Source organism: Pogona vitticeps, chromosome 1 (assembly GCF_051106095.1).
Source record: "Pogona vitticeps strain Pit_001003342236 chromosome 1, PviZW2.1, whole genome shotgun sequence".
NCBI classification, from domain to species: domain Eukaryota; kingdom Metazoa; phylum Chordata; class Lepidosauria; order Squamata; family Agamidae; genus Pogona; species Pogona vitticeps.
This window is the reverse complement of record NC_135783.1, coordinates 159,165,992-159,182,679: the sequence shown is the minus strand read 5'-3', so window position 1 is coordinate 159,182,679 and position 16,688 is coordinate 159,165,992. Positions and strand designations below refer to the sequence as shown.

Sequence of the window (16,688 nt, the reverse complement as noted above, 5' to 3'; positions counted from 1 at the left end):
TACTCTTTTGGATGATTATCCCCAAAGTCACAACACAGCACACTAGCCATGATGGCACATAATTCTGGGCATTGCCATCGAAAAAAAGAGAATAACTTTTCCAAATTCTGGTAGGAATACAGTAGAGATGTGCTTTCTGGCTAAACCTTTTCCATTAGTAAAATCAGACAAGGGGACAATAAGGAGACAAACAACTTGCTGTTAAACTTGAGGAACCAGATGGGGTGGAAGCCTGTGAGCCACTTCTCCCTGTTGGTGAAGGTAGGACTTTGATAGGGAAACTGGACAATGATACTATGACTGAACTATAAAGAATCATGCTTTAACCTCTGCTGGGAAGAGAGTATAAGCATAAGGTATTTTATTATAAGGGGTTCCCTTATAATGACAACACAGAATTAAGAGGCTGAGCTGGGAACATACTAGCCAGGACTTGTTAGCCGAACTTTATAGAGCTCAGTTCACAGGCTGCTATGTTTTCAAATACACAGAAGCAACTACCTTTCTACCAGTTGCAAAAAAATTGAAACATTACTTGATATGCAGTTTCAACACACTCATAACAGAGAATTACACTATTACATATTTATTACATTATTATACAGTGTAATAATTTGGCTAAGAATATGAGATATGAGCCAAAATGTTTCTGGTTCAAACTGTATCTCAACCACAAATTCTTCAAGTGGTCTTATTTATTTTATTTATATGCCACCTTTCTCCCCAAAGAGAAAAAGCAAGGCATTTTCTCTTTCTACCGCAGGTCTGCTAAAACAAGCTGCTGTATTACTGTGTCAACATAAAAGAAGTGGTTTCATGATGGGAAACATTTATTTATATTTGTTTATATTAAGCTTTATATGCCGTTTTTTCCATTCAAATGGCCTACAATTAAAACATCGAGAACAACATGGCAATATACATATTTTATTAGTTAAATGATAAACAATGCAAAATCTCAAGCCATCTTGGCCCAGAAGAACCTACAAAAATTAATTAGTTTTTCATCAGTATACAAAAACAAAGCAGGCAAATAACTGAATACGCATCCTAGGGAAAGTGGCTGTTTGTATTTCCGATAACAGTGAGGCTTGGAAAAGAGGCTCTGGTAGGACTTCTGATGGTTAGAAACTAAGTAGGGCTTTTAACTATCTTAGTCCTACCTATAAAGATGGTAAGGGCTCAGAACAAACCAGGGACCAGTGCAGATCACAAGAGTGCCACAGAAGGATGCTCTATAAAACAGGTGCCTAGCACTACCATTCTATACCAGGTATACTTCCCAACCATTTCTTCCCTGAGACACGGCCTCATTTTGAGCATCTTGGAATTAGTATGAAAGGAATGTTTCTCTCCAACTCCTTTTTTTAAAAAAGACAACACTGCATGCAATTTTCTCTCCAAGGGTGTTCATTTTTAAAAGTGTATCCATCCTAACAGCAGCAGGGTTCTATTTAGAAACACCAATTACAATTTACCATAATTTGTTCCCTATTCTTTTAGCTAAGTATGTACTACCCATGGCTTCTTTTAAAGGACCACAATTCTGGCCCTTTGGCTTATGTCTCAAGACAGTGGGAGAAATGATAAACAACCCAGAAACTGGTACAGTATAACCAAGCCAAACCACAAACAAAGAAATGAAAACAAAATTATTGGGGTACTTTAAAAACAATCAAGTTTGTGTCAGTGTGAGCCTTTGTAGATTATTTATTATTTATTATAAATATCTTTGCTCCGCCTTTCTCCTCAAAAAGGACCCAGGGTGACTCACATCATTAAAAGACAATGTTTAGAAGCCAAAAACAGGAAGTATATATATATTTTAAAAGAATCAAACAAATACGCAAAAATAGTAAACTAAATCAACAATCTACAGTACTTTCTTAGATGCATAAGCTACTTAGCCACAATATATGTGGGGGGGGGAGGGGGAGGACCCACAGAAGATGGATACAGGCACACAAAATGGATTTTCAAAGTGACAATATAATTCTTAAACAACAAACTCCGGGACTGATGATTACCTAGGAAACCTATCTTTTTCCCAGACTGTCTGTCATAAGAGTACAGCCTGGTTTTTGAAGTGCAGGGATGTTAAGCCAGGAAGTAGCTTGGGTTTTTTTTTAAACTCCCTGAATCTAACAAATCAAATATTGTACTGTACACTAACAACACGACTTTCGCTTTCCAATTCCATTTTCCATGCCTTTCTCCGTCTTCACTGGGACTCCACCCCCACCAATGTGTACCTGCATATAAACCTATGGCTAAATATTTCATTCCATGTATCCGAAGAACTGGACCATAATCCACAACAGCTCACACCCAAATAAGATCTGATTGTCCTTAAAGTGCCTCAATACTTCTGGTGCCACTGACAAGAGAGGACGATCTCCTTGGGCACACTAAAACCCCGCAGGTCTTATTTGGCATAATTTGCCGCAGAAAGAGGTGGTTTTTGATGGATCCCTCTAGGGAGCCATGAGGATGAGGTTTTGATTTTACGGATCCCACGTTTGCCTTCTTCCCGCCGTTTGCTTTTAAGGCACCCCAACACCCTCTTCTGTTTTCGCTGCCAGAGCCTTAGCGCACATCGGAAGAAAACAGGCCTTTTGCGATGCGATAGGCTCTAACCTAACCCTAGATCAAAGCAGACCCTGTTTCCACCTAAGAGACCCCTCCCCGCGCTCCGCGCCACGGGAGAGCCGCCGGGCAACACCGCTCGATGCGCCGCCGCCGCCGCCGCCGCCCGGCCAAACGGTGCCGGTCCCACGCGGTGCCTCTTCGCCCCCCCCCCCCCCTGGCCGACGGGCTACTACACGGTCCCCGCCGCACCGCCCTCGCACCGCAGCCGCGGCGGCGCTCCTCTCAATCTCAACCTCTTTCTCTCTCTCCCTGCTCCTTCTCTGCGTCAAAATAGCTGGGAGGCAAAGCGCGATCGCAGCCAGCAGCCGCAGCCGGGCGAAGGAAGTCCCCACCCTGCGCGGCTCCGCCTGGTCCCATGCCCTGCGCTGGGCTTCCCGGAGGCCCGAGGGCAGGGCTTCATATGCTGCCGGCTGGGCCAAGGCACGGAGCGGCGGGCTCGCCTCGCCTCCTCTTCGCCGCCACCTCCTTCCTTCCTTGCGGCTCTTCTGCGTGGCGCAGGCGACCCATTGAGGGTTTGCCGGGAAGTAGTCACTCCTCCTGGATCCCGGGCTTGGGAGGGCCAGGAGCTGCTCCCTCCCTCCCTCCCGCCTTCCCTCCCTCCCATTCCTTGCCAGGTCAGCTCCGGCGGCGCCTTGCCCAGCGCTCGGCAGCAGGCACGTCTGAGCCCGGCTCTGCCCTCCCGGAGCTCCCCCCCCCTCTTCCCGCCGCCAGCTGAGCCAGGCTTTGTAGCGCCACCGTTTCGACAAGATGGCGGGGTCGGTGGCAGAGAGGGACGCGGTGGTAAGTGGCACCTTCCCCAAAAGACTTGGCGAGGGGGGCCCCCGGAGGTATGGAGTGGGGTGGAGGGGCGGGCGTGTTGAGGTCGGCTGGTGTCTGGGTCCGCGGGGCTCCCGCCGAGAGCCCCCCTGGCGTCGGATTAAGGCTGGAGAAAAGGGGCGAGCGCGAAGGCTTGCCAGCAGAGTACCTGTTTGCGGCGGCGGGAGGAGCCGCTGGTGAGGCAGGGAAGGCGCCTTCGGTTCCCGCTTATGGGGACGGGCGGGCGGGCGGCTTGAGAGGGAGCTTGAGGGAGCTGGGAGGAACTGTCCCGGCGCCTTGGGTTGCGGCTTCTTAGCCCTCGCCGCTCCTCGGCTTCAGGTGTTCTACCGGGTTGTCTCTCTCTCTTTCTCTCCCCCTCTGTGTGTGTGTATGCATGTCTGGGTTTTCACGCGCTCCTTGCGGCTGGCAATACGCGAGTCTGCCCCATCTCGGGCGGGCGGCAGGCACGAGCTGTACCTGCAGCACTTGTTGGGGAATTATTGGGCAACACCCTTTGTTTTGCAAAAAGAAGAAAACGGGGGGGGGGGGGAGGCTGGAGAGAAAAGATGGGGCTCTTCCAGAGTTGAAATGAAATTGGCGCTCCGAGGGCCCCTCCCTCTTTCTCTCCCCTTCGGAGGGGGCGGGTGCTGAACACAAAGGTTCTGGCTGAGGGTGCATTTCTGTGTATTTCTTCCTCTCCTTTTTGTATCTCCATAGAAAATAGAGGACGGGCATCTAAACAACTCCTTGGGATCTCCTGTCCAGGCAGAAGTGTATTTTCCACGACTGGTAAAGGATTATTATTATTATTTGCCTTCCCCTCTTCCTTCTCTTGTTTTCCTATGGGGCCTGATCAGGCCCTCTGTCTGCTCCTCCTCTTAGGCAAGAGGTTATTTATTCATGGTGAATCCCTGCCATCCTTTTCCAGATTGTCCCATTCTGTGGGCACATCAAAGGAGGAATGAGGCCTGGGAAGAAGATTCTGGTCATGGGCATCGTGGATCTCAATCCAGAGAGGTAACCTTCAGACAGAGCTAAGGGTTTGCTTCCCACGGGCAGGAGGCCTCGGGGCCTGTCTGTGTATTCCTTCTCATCCCAAGAAGTGCAAGAAAAACTGTGTTCCCACCAAAAGAATGTGCCTACCACACATCCATCATTTCTGACGACAGCTATTTTTATCTGCAGATGTAAATATAGAATGCTTGTTTTTTCCCGGTGACCCATAGAGGGGGCTTATTTTTTTATAAGAGAAGATCTCAGCCTTCCTTTCAGATCCAGTAAGGGCCATTTTGCTCATAGTCTGTTTTCTAAGCAGAGATCCTTTCTGCCTTGGGGTGTGGGGAGGAGAAACATGTAATCGGAGCAGTGAGGGCAAGAAAGAAATAGATTAGGACCGCAAGCATAAAAGCTAGTTTCACATCCCATCATCATTTGCCAGCTGTTGGCAGGACCGCTTAAGATCCATTTGTCTGCATAGGCTTTAGAAGTCAAACAGGCTACATCCTGGATTTGATTTTTTGTTCTGGGTGAATGAGGTGGATGCTCTTCCCATTACAGTTTTGACATCAGCCTTACATGTGGAGACTCAGAGGACCCTCCTGCTGATGTAGCTATCGAGCTGAAAGCCATATTCCCGGATAGACAGTTCCTCAGGAATTCTTGCATATCTGGTGAATGGGGAGAAGAACAGTCATCTCTTCCTTACTTTCCATTTATCCCAGACCAGCCCTTCAGGGTGAGTACAAAGTATTCATGAAACAACTATACAGTGATGCCTCGCAAGATGAATGCCTCGCACAATGAAAAACTCGCAAGACAAAAGCATTCTGCAATTGTTTGTGACTCGCAAGACAAATTTTTCTATGGCTGTGCTTCGCAAGACAATTTTTGGGGGATTTTTTTTAAAAAATTAAATTTCAATGCATTCCTATGGGAAACCGCACTTTGCAAGATGAACTTTTCGCAATATGAAACGACTCACAGAATGAATTATTTTCATCCTGCGAGGCATCACTGTACATACTTCAGAAAGTGCTGGATTATTATTATTATTTTGAACAGTCACATTCCTGTTAAATAGAACATGGTGCTATAGGAATTACTGCCCATTTAAATAATTTAATTCAAAGGGCATGTAGTAGTAAATGTACATGCATGGCATTAAGTGTTTGTTTGTTTGTTTGTTTGTTTAATGTATGCCACCCACACTACCCAAAGGTCTCTGCAGTGTGGAAAGCATTACTAGGAATACAAAGACATGTATTCCTAGTAATGGTAATTTCTTTGTAAAGACTAGGAAGCTCAGACATAGCATTGCTACAAGGAAACAAAGGTGGTTATATGTAGTATTATTATACTCTGGGTTTGGTTATTACAACGTTATATTGAAAACACTCAAATTATGCCAGGTGGCTACTGTACAATTCATATTCTCACTGTTACTATCTCCATGTTTTTGTCTTATGGGTTGTATTTTCTGGCTTGTACTTTGTTGATGAGCCTTTGTATATACCAGAGGTTCCCCCTTGATGAACCTTCCTTACTGTTAGACCAGTATGACAGTGGAACCAGTTACTTCACGAGGTTGTGAGCACTCAAACACTGGAAGCATTCAAGAGAAACTTATTCATCTGCCAGATATACTTTGATTTGAATTCCTGCATTGAACAGGGGGTTAGACCTGATGGCCTTATAGGCCCCTTACAACTCCATTTGTCTATGATTCTATGGATAATAGATGGGAGCTGAGCTTGCTTCTTCTCCCCATTGCCTTCCTAACCCATCTATCATGGAGACTTATGAAAGCCAAGATTAAGAAGTAGGGTTCGGGAGGATTGGCCTTGGAGATTACTTATTTGGCAGATGTTTTTGAACTGTGGTCTGCAAGGTTCATTTCTATTGTCTATAGAAAGGCAGGAATAATGTGCCTGTTTCTGTACTTGATTTAATTGAGATCTCAGCCAGGTTATCAAGGAGGCTAACAAGACTCTTGCTGAGGGTACATGATTTTCATGATATGGTGCTGACAGAGTCTATTAATTTTAATCTGAACATTTACCTTTGAATGAAAGGGCCCTTCTTGATAGCTTGGGACAGAGTGATTTTTTTTTCATAGTGAATTTCTGGCCTTGATGGGAATGCTGGTGCTGAAGAACGAATTGTTATTGAAGTATGAGTTAGACATATGCTTTATTTTCAGAATAAGAAAAGTATTATTAAATGGCTTAATGCCACCCCAGCATTGTTTAGGTAGTTAAAGGGTATAAAATTTGACAACTAGTGCTCAAGTACAAGTTCCTAAACATTGTTTAAACCAGTGTGAGCAATTCCCATCCTCTAGACATTTTTGCACTGTAGTTCTCAGCAAGCCTAACTAACTGGCTAATAGTGAAGCATTATGGGAGTTGTAGTTGTTCAATAGTTCTTCCATGATGCCAACCCCTACAATGGACCAAGGGGAAAATTGGGCTTACAGAATTAAAGCAGGAGAGAGTGATTTTCTCAAAGCATCTAAACCATGAGAGGGGAGTATGTTTTGCTGTCCTTGGGCCCCCAGTGGTCCCCACTCCCCTTTGGAACCTAATCTGGAGGAACATACCACTTGCTTTCTTTTAACCTAATTGCCAATCTGCATCTTCTGCTAAATGTAGAACAGATTTTAATGCCTGAAATCCAGATTGTCCCACTGAACCAGCTGAATTTACAAAAGAGTAACTCATCAAATGTCCACTAATTCAGTGGGGCTACTCTAGTATGACCTACAACTGAATTTCAGCCAATATTTCTGTATTTTTCAAATAGCACCATGGCGGCTGTCATGACTGGGACTCTTGATAGGTGGACCCATTGAATATTATTATCACCCGCCTAGATTATCTGCTGGTAGCAAAATTGTCCACAAAAAGAGGATGGTATTTTTATTAAATCCATGCAGCATGGAGGTAAATGATGAAAAACCCTCCTAGTACATCTTAATCCCTACCCTGATTCCCTGCCAAAAAATGAAAAAAGGTCCATGGATGCGAAAGTAATCACACTCATGATACAATAAGATGAAATTTAGGCCTAACTTCCAACCCTGATGACCTTTTCTGTTGCACTATGTTGCCAGGCAACCAGAAGGCCTTGTGTAAGCATCAACTTCATGTCCAGCTGATTTGGGTCAAGGGAGGGACAAAGAGCCAGTTAATTCCTACTGATGTTCAGAGATATTATTGGACATTTTAGTGGTCTTTGGAGTTCTTCTGGCAATCTTTTAGTGCTCACTATGCCACAACATACTTTTTCTGCTTACCACTAGCATACTCTCAAGGACAATGTTATCAGGAACCATGTCAAACTGTCTCTGAAAAGCATTGTGTCCTGTTCTTGTTATAAGCTTGCATCTGCCACTGGAACGGAGTGTCTTTGCCTTGAATGGCACTGCAGAAAGTAATAATGTGAACAGGGCTGGCTGAGATTATGTCCTTTCCAGTCTGCTATTGGGAACCCACTAGATTATCCACATGCCAGCAGTATTACTTTGTTCTTAGCAATGGCTGAGTTCCCAGATGTAAACATGCAAGACATTCCAGATTATAATGATCATTAGCCTTATTGCTTTGTGCTGTTATTATGTCTTCCTAAAGGAAGTGTAGGCGAGAGTATAATTTAAAATAAAGGATAAATGGCAAAGTCAGGTTTTGAGGTCAAGTGAGGACAATTTTTGTTTATATGAGACCATGGGCATATCCTGTATTTGCTTTCTCTGATCTTATGGACTTTACTAGCAATACTGCGTATATCTTATACATATGACCCCTGTGTTTTGTGTGCTTTGAGACGTTAATAATTGGACAAACTTTTCTGGTACATTGTCTCTTGAGGTTAAGAATAATTAAATTTCACCATGACATTATGTGGATACTCAGTGTGGCATAGTGGATGGAGTGACAGACTAGGACTCAGAAGATCTTGGTTTGAATTCCGGCCTAGCCATGGAAGCTCCCTGGGGGTGTGGAACTGGTAAAGCTGCTCCTTAAATATTCCACTTAACTTGAAAACTCTTTTAGATTTGCTATACGTTGGTTCCAACTTGACACATATAACAACGTAACATGTATATATTAGCTTTGCCATCACTTTAGTTACATTACTTTTTCTTAATGGAATGGCTAGGGTGCCAAGTTTGTAGATGAAGAATGGGAAAAGAGTAATATCCTCTCAGAGTCTTAGTGAGGTTTCTTATTTAAAGTAATACATTTTAAGTAATATTTAAAGTACTTTATTTATAAAAAGAAAAAAAATACTTCAACTTTAATGAAGTTTTATTAGGCATTCTTCAGCCATGATTTCAGAAGAGTGATACACAAAGGAAAACATAAAAATAAACACACAGTAATATAACTATAAATCAACAACAATGAATTGTTAATAAATGACAACATGTCTGACAATTGAAACTCAGCATAAAAATGAATGCAGTAGGAACATGGCTGTGGAAATCAGCCTCTGTGGAATATTAATCACATACAGCCTTTTCATCGGTAGCCCCCTGGCCTCTCTTGAGTCACCACCCACCTGAAGAGGACATGCCACAGGTTCCAGGCAAGCTCATGAGGCTATAGGCAGTCCTTTGGGGATCTTGCCCCACGGTTTTTAAAAGCAACACATTGCATCATGTTGAGAAACAGAACAGTAGCCAATGTAGCTGTTCCAAAATTGACACAGTATGTCTCATTTAACCAGTAGTCAGGACAATACTGTACTTTTAAAAAGTATTTCATCCTCTTATTCCAGAGGTACACAAAATGTAACTAGCATACAGTGTACAGCCACCTGGAGGATTGGTGTTTTTGTTGTTGTTTTTTTGTTTGTTTGTTTTTTGGGCTCTTACAGCCACTACAGAGGCTCTGCTTTAGAAAACAAATGTGGGGCAACTCCCTCATTTCACACCCTGGAGGCTTCCAGATGCAGCCATGAGGATGTTAAGGGCTGAATACAGTTTCTTAGGGCCCTCCCAAACACATTCAACAGACAAATTGAAGTGGCCAGTTTCCAGGGCTACCGCATGTAGTGGTAGTGTTGGGAGTAAAAACATGATCGCCAAGCCCACTGAGAGTGCCCACTCCATGTTACTTGTTGGAGTGACAGCACATTTAGTAATACATCACTTGTTTTTGTTGTGTCAGGGGGGATTTTTCTGCTTATCTTACGTGTGGGGTGGCCAGGTACATTGCTTTTTCTTTTGTTTAAAACAAGGGTTCCTTGCTTCCCTGTCTAGTGCCATAAATTCCTTTACGGGCCCTTTCCCTCTTGTTTGGCAGAGCACTTGCAGGCCCGTGTGAGATGTTGCTCCACAGGAAGCAGGAAGGGCTACACTCATGTCCCTCTTTGTGTGGTGAAAGAAGGAGGTAGACTAGTAAAAGAAAAGAAAAAAGGACTTTTAAACAGACCGGGTTTTGTGCGTGCTGTGGGCAGCGAGACCTCTTTGTCTTAAATAACATGCTGTAGAGTGATTCCCCCCACTGCCCCTTGGGAAAGGCTGTCAGAATGGATAAAACTATACTTGTGTGGGAAAGTAACAGTTCCCCCCATTCTGTTACTCTGCAAAAAGTAATGTTGTGTTGCTTTTGTTACACTCGAAATTCACTTGTTAAGAGCAGCATCACTACTTGCATCAAATTACTCCTAACCTCTGCATTTAACAAATACCTGTATAGTACCGTATGCTGTTTCTTTAGCGGCTTAAAAGGCAGCCCTGTTCACAGCACTGCAATATTCAGAGAGTGCTACTTTCCAAAAAGAGAACTTTTCCCTGCTCTGAAGTGTTATGTTTATGTCCACAAGTGACCCTAAACCCACGAGTCTTACATTACTTTTTCCAGAATAAATGACTAAGAATACCTTACCTGATGAGAGCCTATCCCTTCTACTAATGTCAGGACAACTACTCTGGAAATGATGAATGATGGCTTTAAGATTTATTCTGTTACTACATAGGTTTCCAAATATCTGGAATGGGTCCATTGATAAAACAAAATCAGATTTAATGAAGTGGGCTGTGAGGGTTCCTTGCAGAGATACCTCTGAGGGCTGGGCTATGAGTATTTCTGGGAGATATGTCACTTGATTTTATGAGATGCTTCCAAGCAGGTGTACTCCCATCTAAGTGTAGATATGCTAGACAACCGCATTTGCAAGTGCTTAGTAAAGCCTAGGCTTCATCCCAATGGCAGCTGAATCCATTTAACATTTTTGCTATTAACCTGAATAGAATCGGCTTGGAGTCTTAGGTCCAGCAAGGATATTTGCAAAGGCACTGAGAGAGAGAGAGAGAGAGAGAGAGAGAGAGAGAGAGAGAGATTCTGTGCATCAGCAAACAGCAGAATTAATAACATTAGTATTTTTCCAGTGCCATTTTAATTGCTCTTAGAGAAGTAAAGCATGTGCAAATCGTTGCTAATTCAACCAAGTGAGATAGGGGGCTAGAGTGGTTTCTAGAGATAGCTCAACATTTAGGGCTCAAAACCTGGGAGAGGGTAAGGTAGATCCTGTTTCTTCCCTACATGTTTCACTCACAAATTGCCAAAGTGTCAGCCTCAGGTGCTCCCAGTAGGGAAGAAGCTGAAGTCTAGAGATGTATAGTGGAGCCTGAAAGATCTGTGTTCCTTTATTTAGTCATCCTCCTTTTTTCCCCTCTGTTTAACATCAGAAGATAAACTCTGTGGTCAGCCATCAGAGCATTTTCTAGGTCAGACCTGGGTCAGGTGCAGCCTGTGGACCCTGTGTTGCCTGAAGGGCAATGATGTGGGTTATGGGAACTCTCTGGACCTCTTCATGCCCCCATCTCTTCAAAGGGAGGAGCAAGGATTTTGCTTTTAAATAGCATTCAGACCACTCTAAAACCCCAAACCTCTCTATCTCTACTCCGTTAAATTGAAAGTGGGGGATTTCTTCATGTTTTCTTTTTTCTTTAATATTTTCAGAGACTGGTAGGTCCTGGGGTCAAAAATCTTCTAGGTAATATCTGTATTGCATATAGCTCATATTATCAAGTTTCAGTGTTTCAGTCTCGTTTACTTTTCTATGAAATGTGAATAATAACCATCTAAATCATTATTGTTGCTCTGTGCCGTCAAGTTGGAACTGACTTATAGCAAACCTAATGGGTAAGTGAGATAATTGAGGAGTGGCTAACCCAGTTCCACACCCCCAATGAGTTTACATGGTTGAGTGGGCATTTGAACCCAGCCCTCCTGAGTCCTAGACCATCACTCTTCCCACCACACCACACTGGCTATCTATACTCTAAAACAGTGGTGTCTAGCCTTGGCCCTCCAGATGTTCTTAGACTACAGCTCCCAGAAGCCTTCACCACCACCTCTGCTGGCCAGGATTTCTGGGAGTTGAAGTCCAAGAACATCTGGAGGGCCAAGGTTGGACACCACTGCTCTAAAGCATAGGCAAATAATAGGTAGACCACACACATTGCTTATGCTAGAGGAATTGCTTTGAATTATAATATTGTACATGTGACACAATCACATGAATTAGTTATGGATTAGTCCAGATCTGTTGTTGCAGGAAGGCAGAAATGCATTAATAGCACTATTGTTATGCTGTGAGATTTTTCTGACCACAACTGTCCATTCAGCAATATCGGTGTCACTAGTAGAGTGATGCTTCAAGGAGCTGCATTTTATAACCTGCTAGTAATAATGAATTAATCATTCACATTGTACTTTTAATGTGAAAACCATGTTACAGTAACCATTCTATCCAGTCACTCAGTGGGTTTGTCATAGTCCATTTATGACATTGTACTCATTGCTCATGCTGCAGACCTGCAGCGGAAGCCGAGAGAGGACGAGTGGTTTGGCCAGTGCTACTCAGTGATTCTACTATCAGCATTTCTATCAGATTTCCGGGTCCAAGTATAATATTCTGGATCACCCAGCTTTCTTCAATAACTGGATGATTAATAATAATAATGTGCCTTCAAGTCAATTTTGACTTATATCAAACCTGTCAAATGTTTTCTCAGTATAGACAGTTCAGAAGTGGTTTACCTATCTCTCTGAACCATTTAGCCAGCAATGGGTAATTACCTCACTGGATTTCATAAGTTGCTAGTGGTGTTTAACTTTTTTTATGTTCCCGTAATAGTCGTATTTAACATCTTTGAAATGTTATGTCTAGTGAAAATTGTGATCCTGGTTCATAATTTATTTCTTACAGGTTGAAATACTTTGTGAGCACCCTCGTTTTAGAGTATTCGTGGATGGACACCAGCTTTTTGATTTTTACCATCGCATTGAGAAGTTGTCAGCTATTGATACAATAAAGATAAATGGAGATCTCCAACTTACTAAACTTGGTTGACCTTGAATATACTTGTTAAAGAAAAGAAAAAACAGAAAAAACAGAAAAAAGAAAACAACCAAAATTTTAAATTCCAAATTGGCTCAGATGCCACCAGCATCTGTCTGAAGGAGAACAGAGAGCTATATGAGAACACCGTCTCCCTAACACGCAGGCATCACCGTTTCATTCCTATCATAAGCAGTACAGGATGTGCTGATGAACTGGAGTTCTCTTGGTCCTGATGAAGAAAGTGATTGATGTCAAATATTGAGCCATTATGCTTCCTTTGGAACTGATTTAAAAAAGCCTACCCCTGCTGGATAATCAAATTGTAATGGATCTTGTTACTTACTTTGTTTAAACTGCATAAGCTATTCTTCCTCCCAGTGAATGGGCAGGTTTTGAAACCAAGTGCTAAGTCTGATGATACACAACAAGAAATATGTTTTGTTTTGGAGGGAAAATGTTCCTGCACTTAAGTGGATTAGTGTACCTGTAACACAGATCACAAGAGAGGGCCAAATGTTGAAGTCATTACGCAGTGCCTAATGCTGGTGTCATTCAAATCCATGGCAAAAGTCCCATGGACCTTATTGGTGCAAGATTAGCAAGCTGTAACAGTTACAGTCTAGCACCACATTCAGCACATGTGCTCCACTGAATCAGGGGCACTTGAGTATGCTTAATTTTGCACTTGAAGGCAGCAGGTTACTCTTGCTTGTACTTTGGAGAGTTGATCGCCCAGAAAAGGACAGCAACTGAATAATGGCTTTGGGATTTGGCCTGTATATTTTTTGTCAGGGTATGTGCATAGAATGTAGGTCATTAAATGTTTTGCACAATGTAATAATAATACAATTTTGAAAGCTTTTCCTCCAGTTTATTTATTGATACTCATTGTGTTAATGTGTTGACAGTAAAACTGAACAATATTACTGAGATTTAAGAATGACAACATGTAAACTTTCTGAATGTACAAGTGTTCTTTGGACAAACATTAACATGTCATTTTGGAAGGGAATCCTCTTTTGTCTGGTTGGAGGCATTCATAGGATGCTCCTGCGCTCCAGAGACATGTGGCTGTCTTCACAAGGAACTACTTTCAGTATGCTGTAACACTGCTGGGAATGGGAGGTCAGAGGTAATAGCCGCTGCTGGCAAGTAAAAGTTTCTAGGTTTAGTGGTATACTTAAGATGCAATCCTGCAACCACTTAAGGCCCATTGAACTCAGTCGGGTGTAAATTTAAGTAGTCTGTATCGACCTGCATTGAGTGCAAATGTGAGTAGTCTGTATCAACCTGCATTGCTAGAGCGACAGAATACAATTGCCGGTAGCCCTTTGTGGCTGCTAACCTGGTTGAGAGGGAGAATTATATCCAAAGCTCTTCCCAGGACAAAAAAAAAATGGCCTCTGGAAATGACCCTATTAATATTATAGGAAACCCCGACACCTTCATGTGAATAATAGCTTTTAGTAGTGGGCAGAATGGCATTGTCACTATAATTGCACCGCACAATGATGAATGCACACATTGGGAATCAGCCTAATTTGTATCCCTTGGACAGTGTTTTCACAGTGGGCTTTAAAGGATTTCTTTGGGTGTTATAGTTTGAGGAATAAACATGTATTTGGATTATTTTTAAAATTTGTATTATAGTGATTTTTAAATATGGACACTTTTTATAGCACAACATTTTTTTTAAAAAAGTAGCTCATGCTTGATTCATAAAGTCTGTTTCAATCAATCAAAACAAGAACCTTCTTGATTAATATTAATTTTTTAGAAAATTACCTCTGTTCCCCAATTCTTAGTAGGTGTTCTCTGTTTTGTTGATTAGTCAAGTCACACTTATATAATTTAATGAAATAGAGGGTTCAGTTTTTCTTTTATACAGCAGCTCTGCAAAAGTGGGGTGGAAGCCCCTTTGTATGGCCCTTAGAAGATCTTTCCAGTTAATTTGTGTGCAGCCTATATGCTCTGCCCCACCCTAGTCTAACAGTGCCATATTTTGAGGCTTTGTTCTTTCAGAAGTCCCCACATCACCCCAAATCTGCTTACTCCATCTTCTAAAGCTAGAACACCGCTCGTATCATTGTATGCATAACAAAAGAAAGTGGTATATCATAGCTTAAAATTATGACCCAGGATAGAGGAGGGGGAGTCACTTGCCTCTGCTTTTTCAAGGTGTGAAAAAGTGATATACTAAAAGAAAACTCACTGAAAAACTTAGGCTAGATTCCCTTAGGTTAAAACCAATGGTCTCACTTCTGAATAAAAATGTTTGGGATTCCTTTGTAAGAATGTGATCCTAACTCAGCCACAAGCAGTGCAGTGCATGATCTGGGGGAGGGCATCAGTATTTTGAAATCAGGTGCTCCTTTGCTCTGGCTGTGGATTGTCTAGGCTCACTAGAAGTAAGCTTAGTTGAATCCACTAGGGCAAGGGCTCAGAACCTTGAGTAACTCAGGTGATCTTTGACTGCAACTACCTGGAGTCTTCACCAGTAGCCATGGTGGCCAGGATTTCTGGGAGATACAGACCAAGCACACCTGTGTTGCCCAAGGCTGGGAACCACTGTTCTAGGGGGTATCTAACATGCATGTGATTGTGATGTAAGACCTGAATGTTAAGACACTTTTGCTTTGGGCCAGGGCTGTTGTACTCAGTGGTACTTGTTTCAAAGTTACCTTGGTTCAAGCTATTACATGTTTCAGTCCTAAGCTTTCTTCTTGGAAGTAGATCCTAGTGAGGTGAATTGGGAGTTCCACCTTAATAAATATGGCTAGGACCAGCTGAACCTAGATGTGTTTATTGAGGCAGAACTCCCAATTTATTAGAGTCATAATATTTACTGGACATTGCCTGTATTTTTTGTGTGTGCAGTAAATATAGGTCAGAATCCTATTAGAGTTCACATAAGTTTTGCTTAATTTGCAGCAGGTAATTGATGCTAATTGATTGTGGCTAATTGGCGGAGCACATCTTGGTGGTGCAATCAAATGCATGAACAGGCACATGACTGAGGCAGGCCCTAAAATCTAAAAAGCTAACATAAGATATGCAGAGTATATATTTGAAACAAATTTTGTGTGTAGTTTGTATACTCTTAGAGTAAATTATCAACAATATGCTTCTTCAGTTGAATATTGCATTTTGTGATTATAAATAATACAAACAGTCCAATACTTATCAAGTTTATAGGTTAGACACTGTTGTACACAGTAAAATTTGGGGGAAGTAAGTCAGAATTCCTGGAGCTGCATGACTGTGTGACTAGACTCTTAAGCACGGAAGTATTCACCTTGAAATCCATAGTCAGGTCAAACACCCAACTGAATTGCACGAAGAAAATGATCAGAGCCTGCACAAGATTCATCCCCAAATCTTTTCACATTCTTTCCCCTCATTGTAGGCATGCTTTTTTTTTATTTCTGGCTCTGCTGGATTATCTGTGTACGTTATTTGTCCCTCAGCGGTCCTCAGATAGAAAAATAATTAATATCCCCAGGGATTTTGCGAGATTGCACCACTCCACTCCTGTGCTAAACCGATCTGAGAACTAATTAGATCTAGGCATATCAGAGAGTTAAACTGGTATGTTAACACTACCTTTAAATGTCTTCCCAAATTTGTATCAGTTCCTACATAGTTATTTCCAGGCAATATATTTCTCACTGCCCCCTGCCCTTGCAGTTGCTTCTCCGAGTTGCTCTGTTATGAATATTGTTACTCTTTGTACTGCAGCTAGATTCTGTCTAGGATTTTTATCAGGTTGAATTCACACTATGTGTAAATTGTTGAACTGACTGTCATTTTTTAAATGTTTTCAGAAATCCAATAATATTTCTATATAGTACAAAAATATTCTTGAAAATAAAAAAAAATGTGGAGAGAAA

The 16,688-nt window shown here is 42.2% G+C and overlaps 1 protein-coding gene and 1 long non-coding RNA gene across 2 annotated transcripts in view; one reads left to right on the top strand and one right to left on the bottom strand.

The window, feature by feature from the left end:
- LOC144583536 (uncharacterized) overlaps window positions 1–3,683 on the bottom strand; it is a 15,998-nt gene extending 12,315 nt beyond the window's left edge. Inside the window, exon 1 of the long non-coding RNA XR_013537359.1 lies at window positions 3,614–3,683. This is a non-coding gene — a long non-coding RNA (uncharacterized LOC144583536). The remainder of the gene's footprint in view (window positions 1–3,613) is intronic.
- LGALSL (galectin like) lies at window positions 3,270–16,688 on the top strand. The gene is made up of 5 exons (XM_073003744.2): window positions 3,270–3,429; window positions 4,162–4,233; window positions 4,373–4,461; window positions 5,002–5,179; window positions 12,664–16,688. The coding sequence occupies exons 1-5, from the start codon at window positions 3,397–3,399 to the stop codon at window positions 12,805–12,807; spliced, it is 516 nt and encodes a 171-aa protein (XP_072859845.1). The 5' UTR covers window positions 3,270–3,396; the 3' UTR covers window positions 12,808–16,688.

Coding starts and splice junctions, on each gene's coding strand:
- LGALSL (XM_073003744.2), top strand. CDS start 3,397: ATGGCGGGGTCGGTGGCAGAGAGGGACGCGGTG. Junction 3,430..4,161: donor TGGCAGAGAGGGACGCGGTG/GTAAGTGGCACC, acceptor GTATCTCCATAG/AAAATAGAGGACGGGCATCT. Junction 4,234..4,372: donor AAGTGTATTTTCCACGACTG/GTAAAGGATTAT, acceptor ATCCTTTTCCAG/ATTGTCCCATTCTGTGGGCA.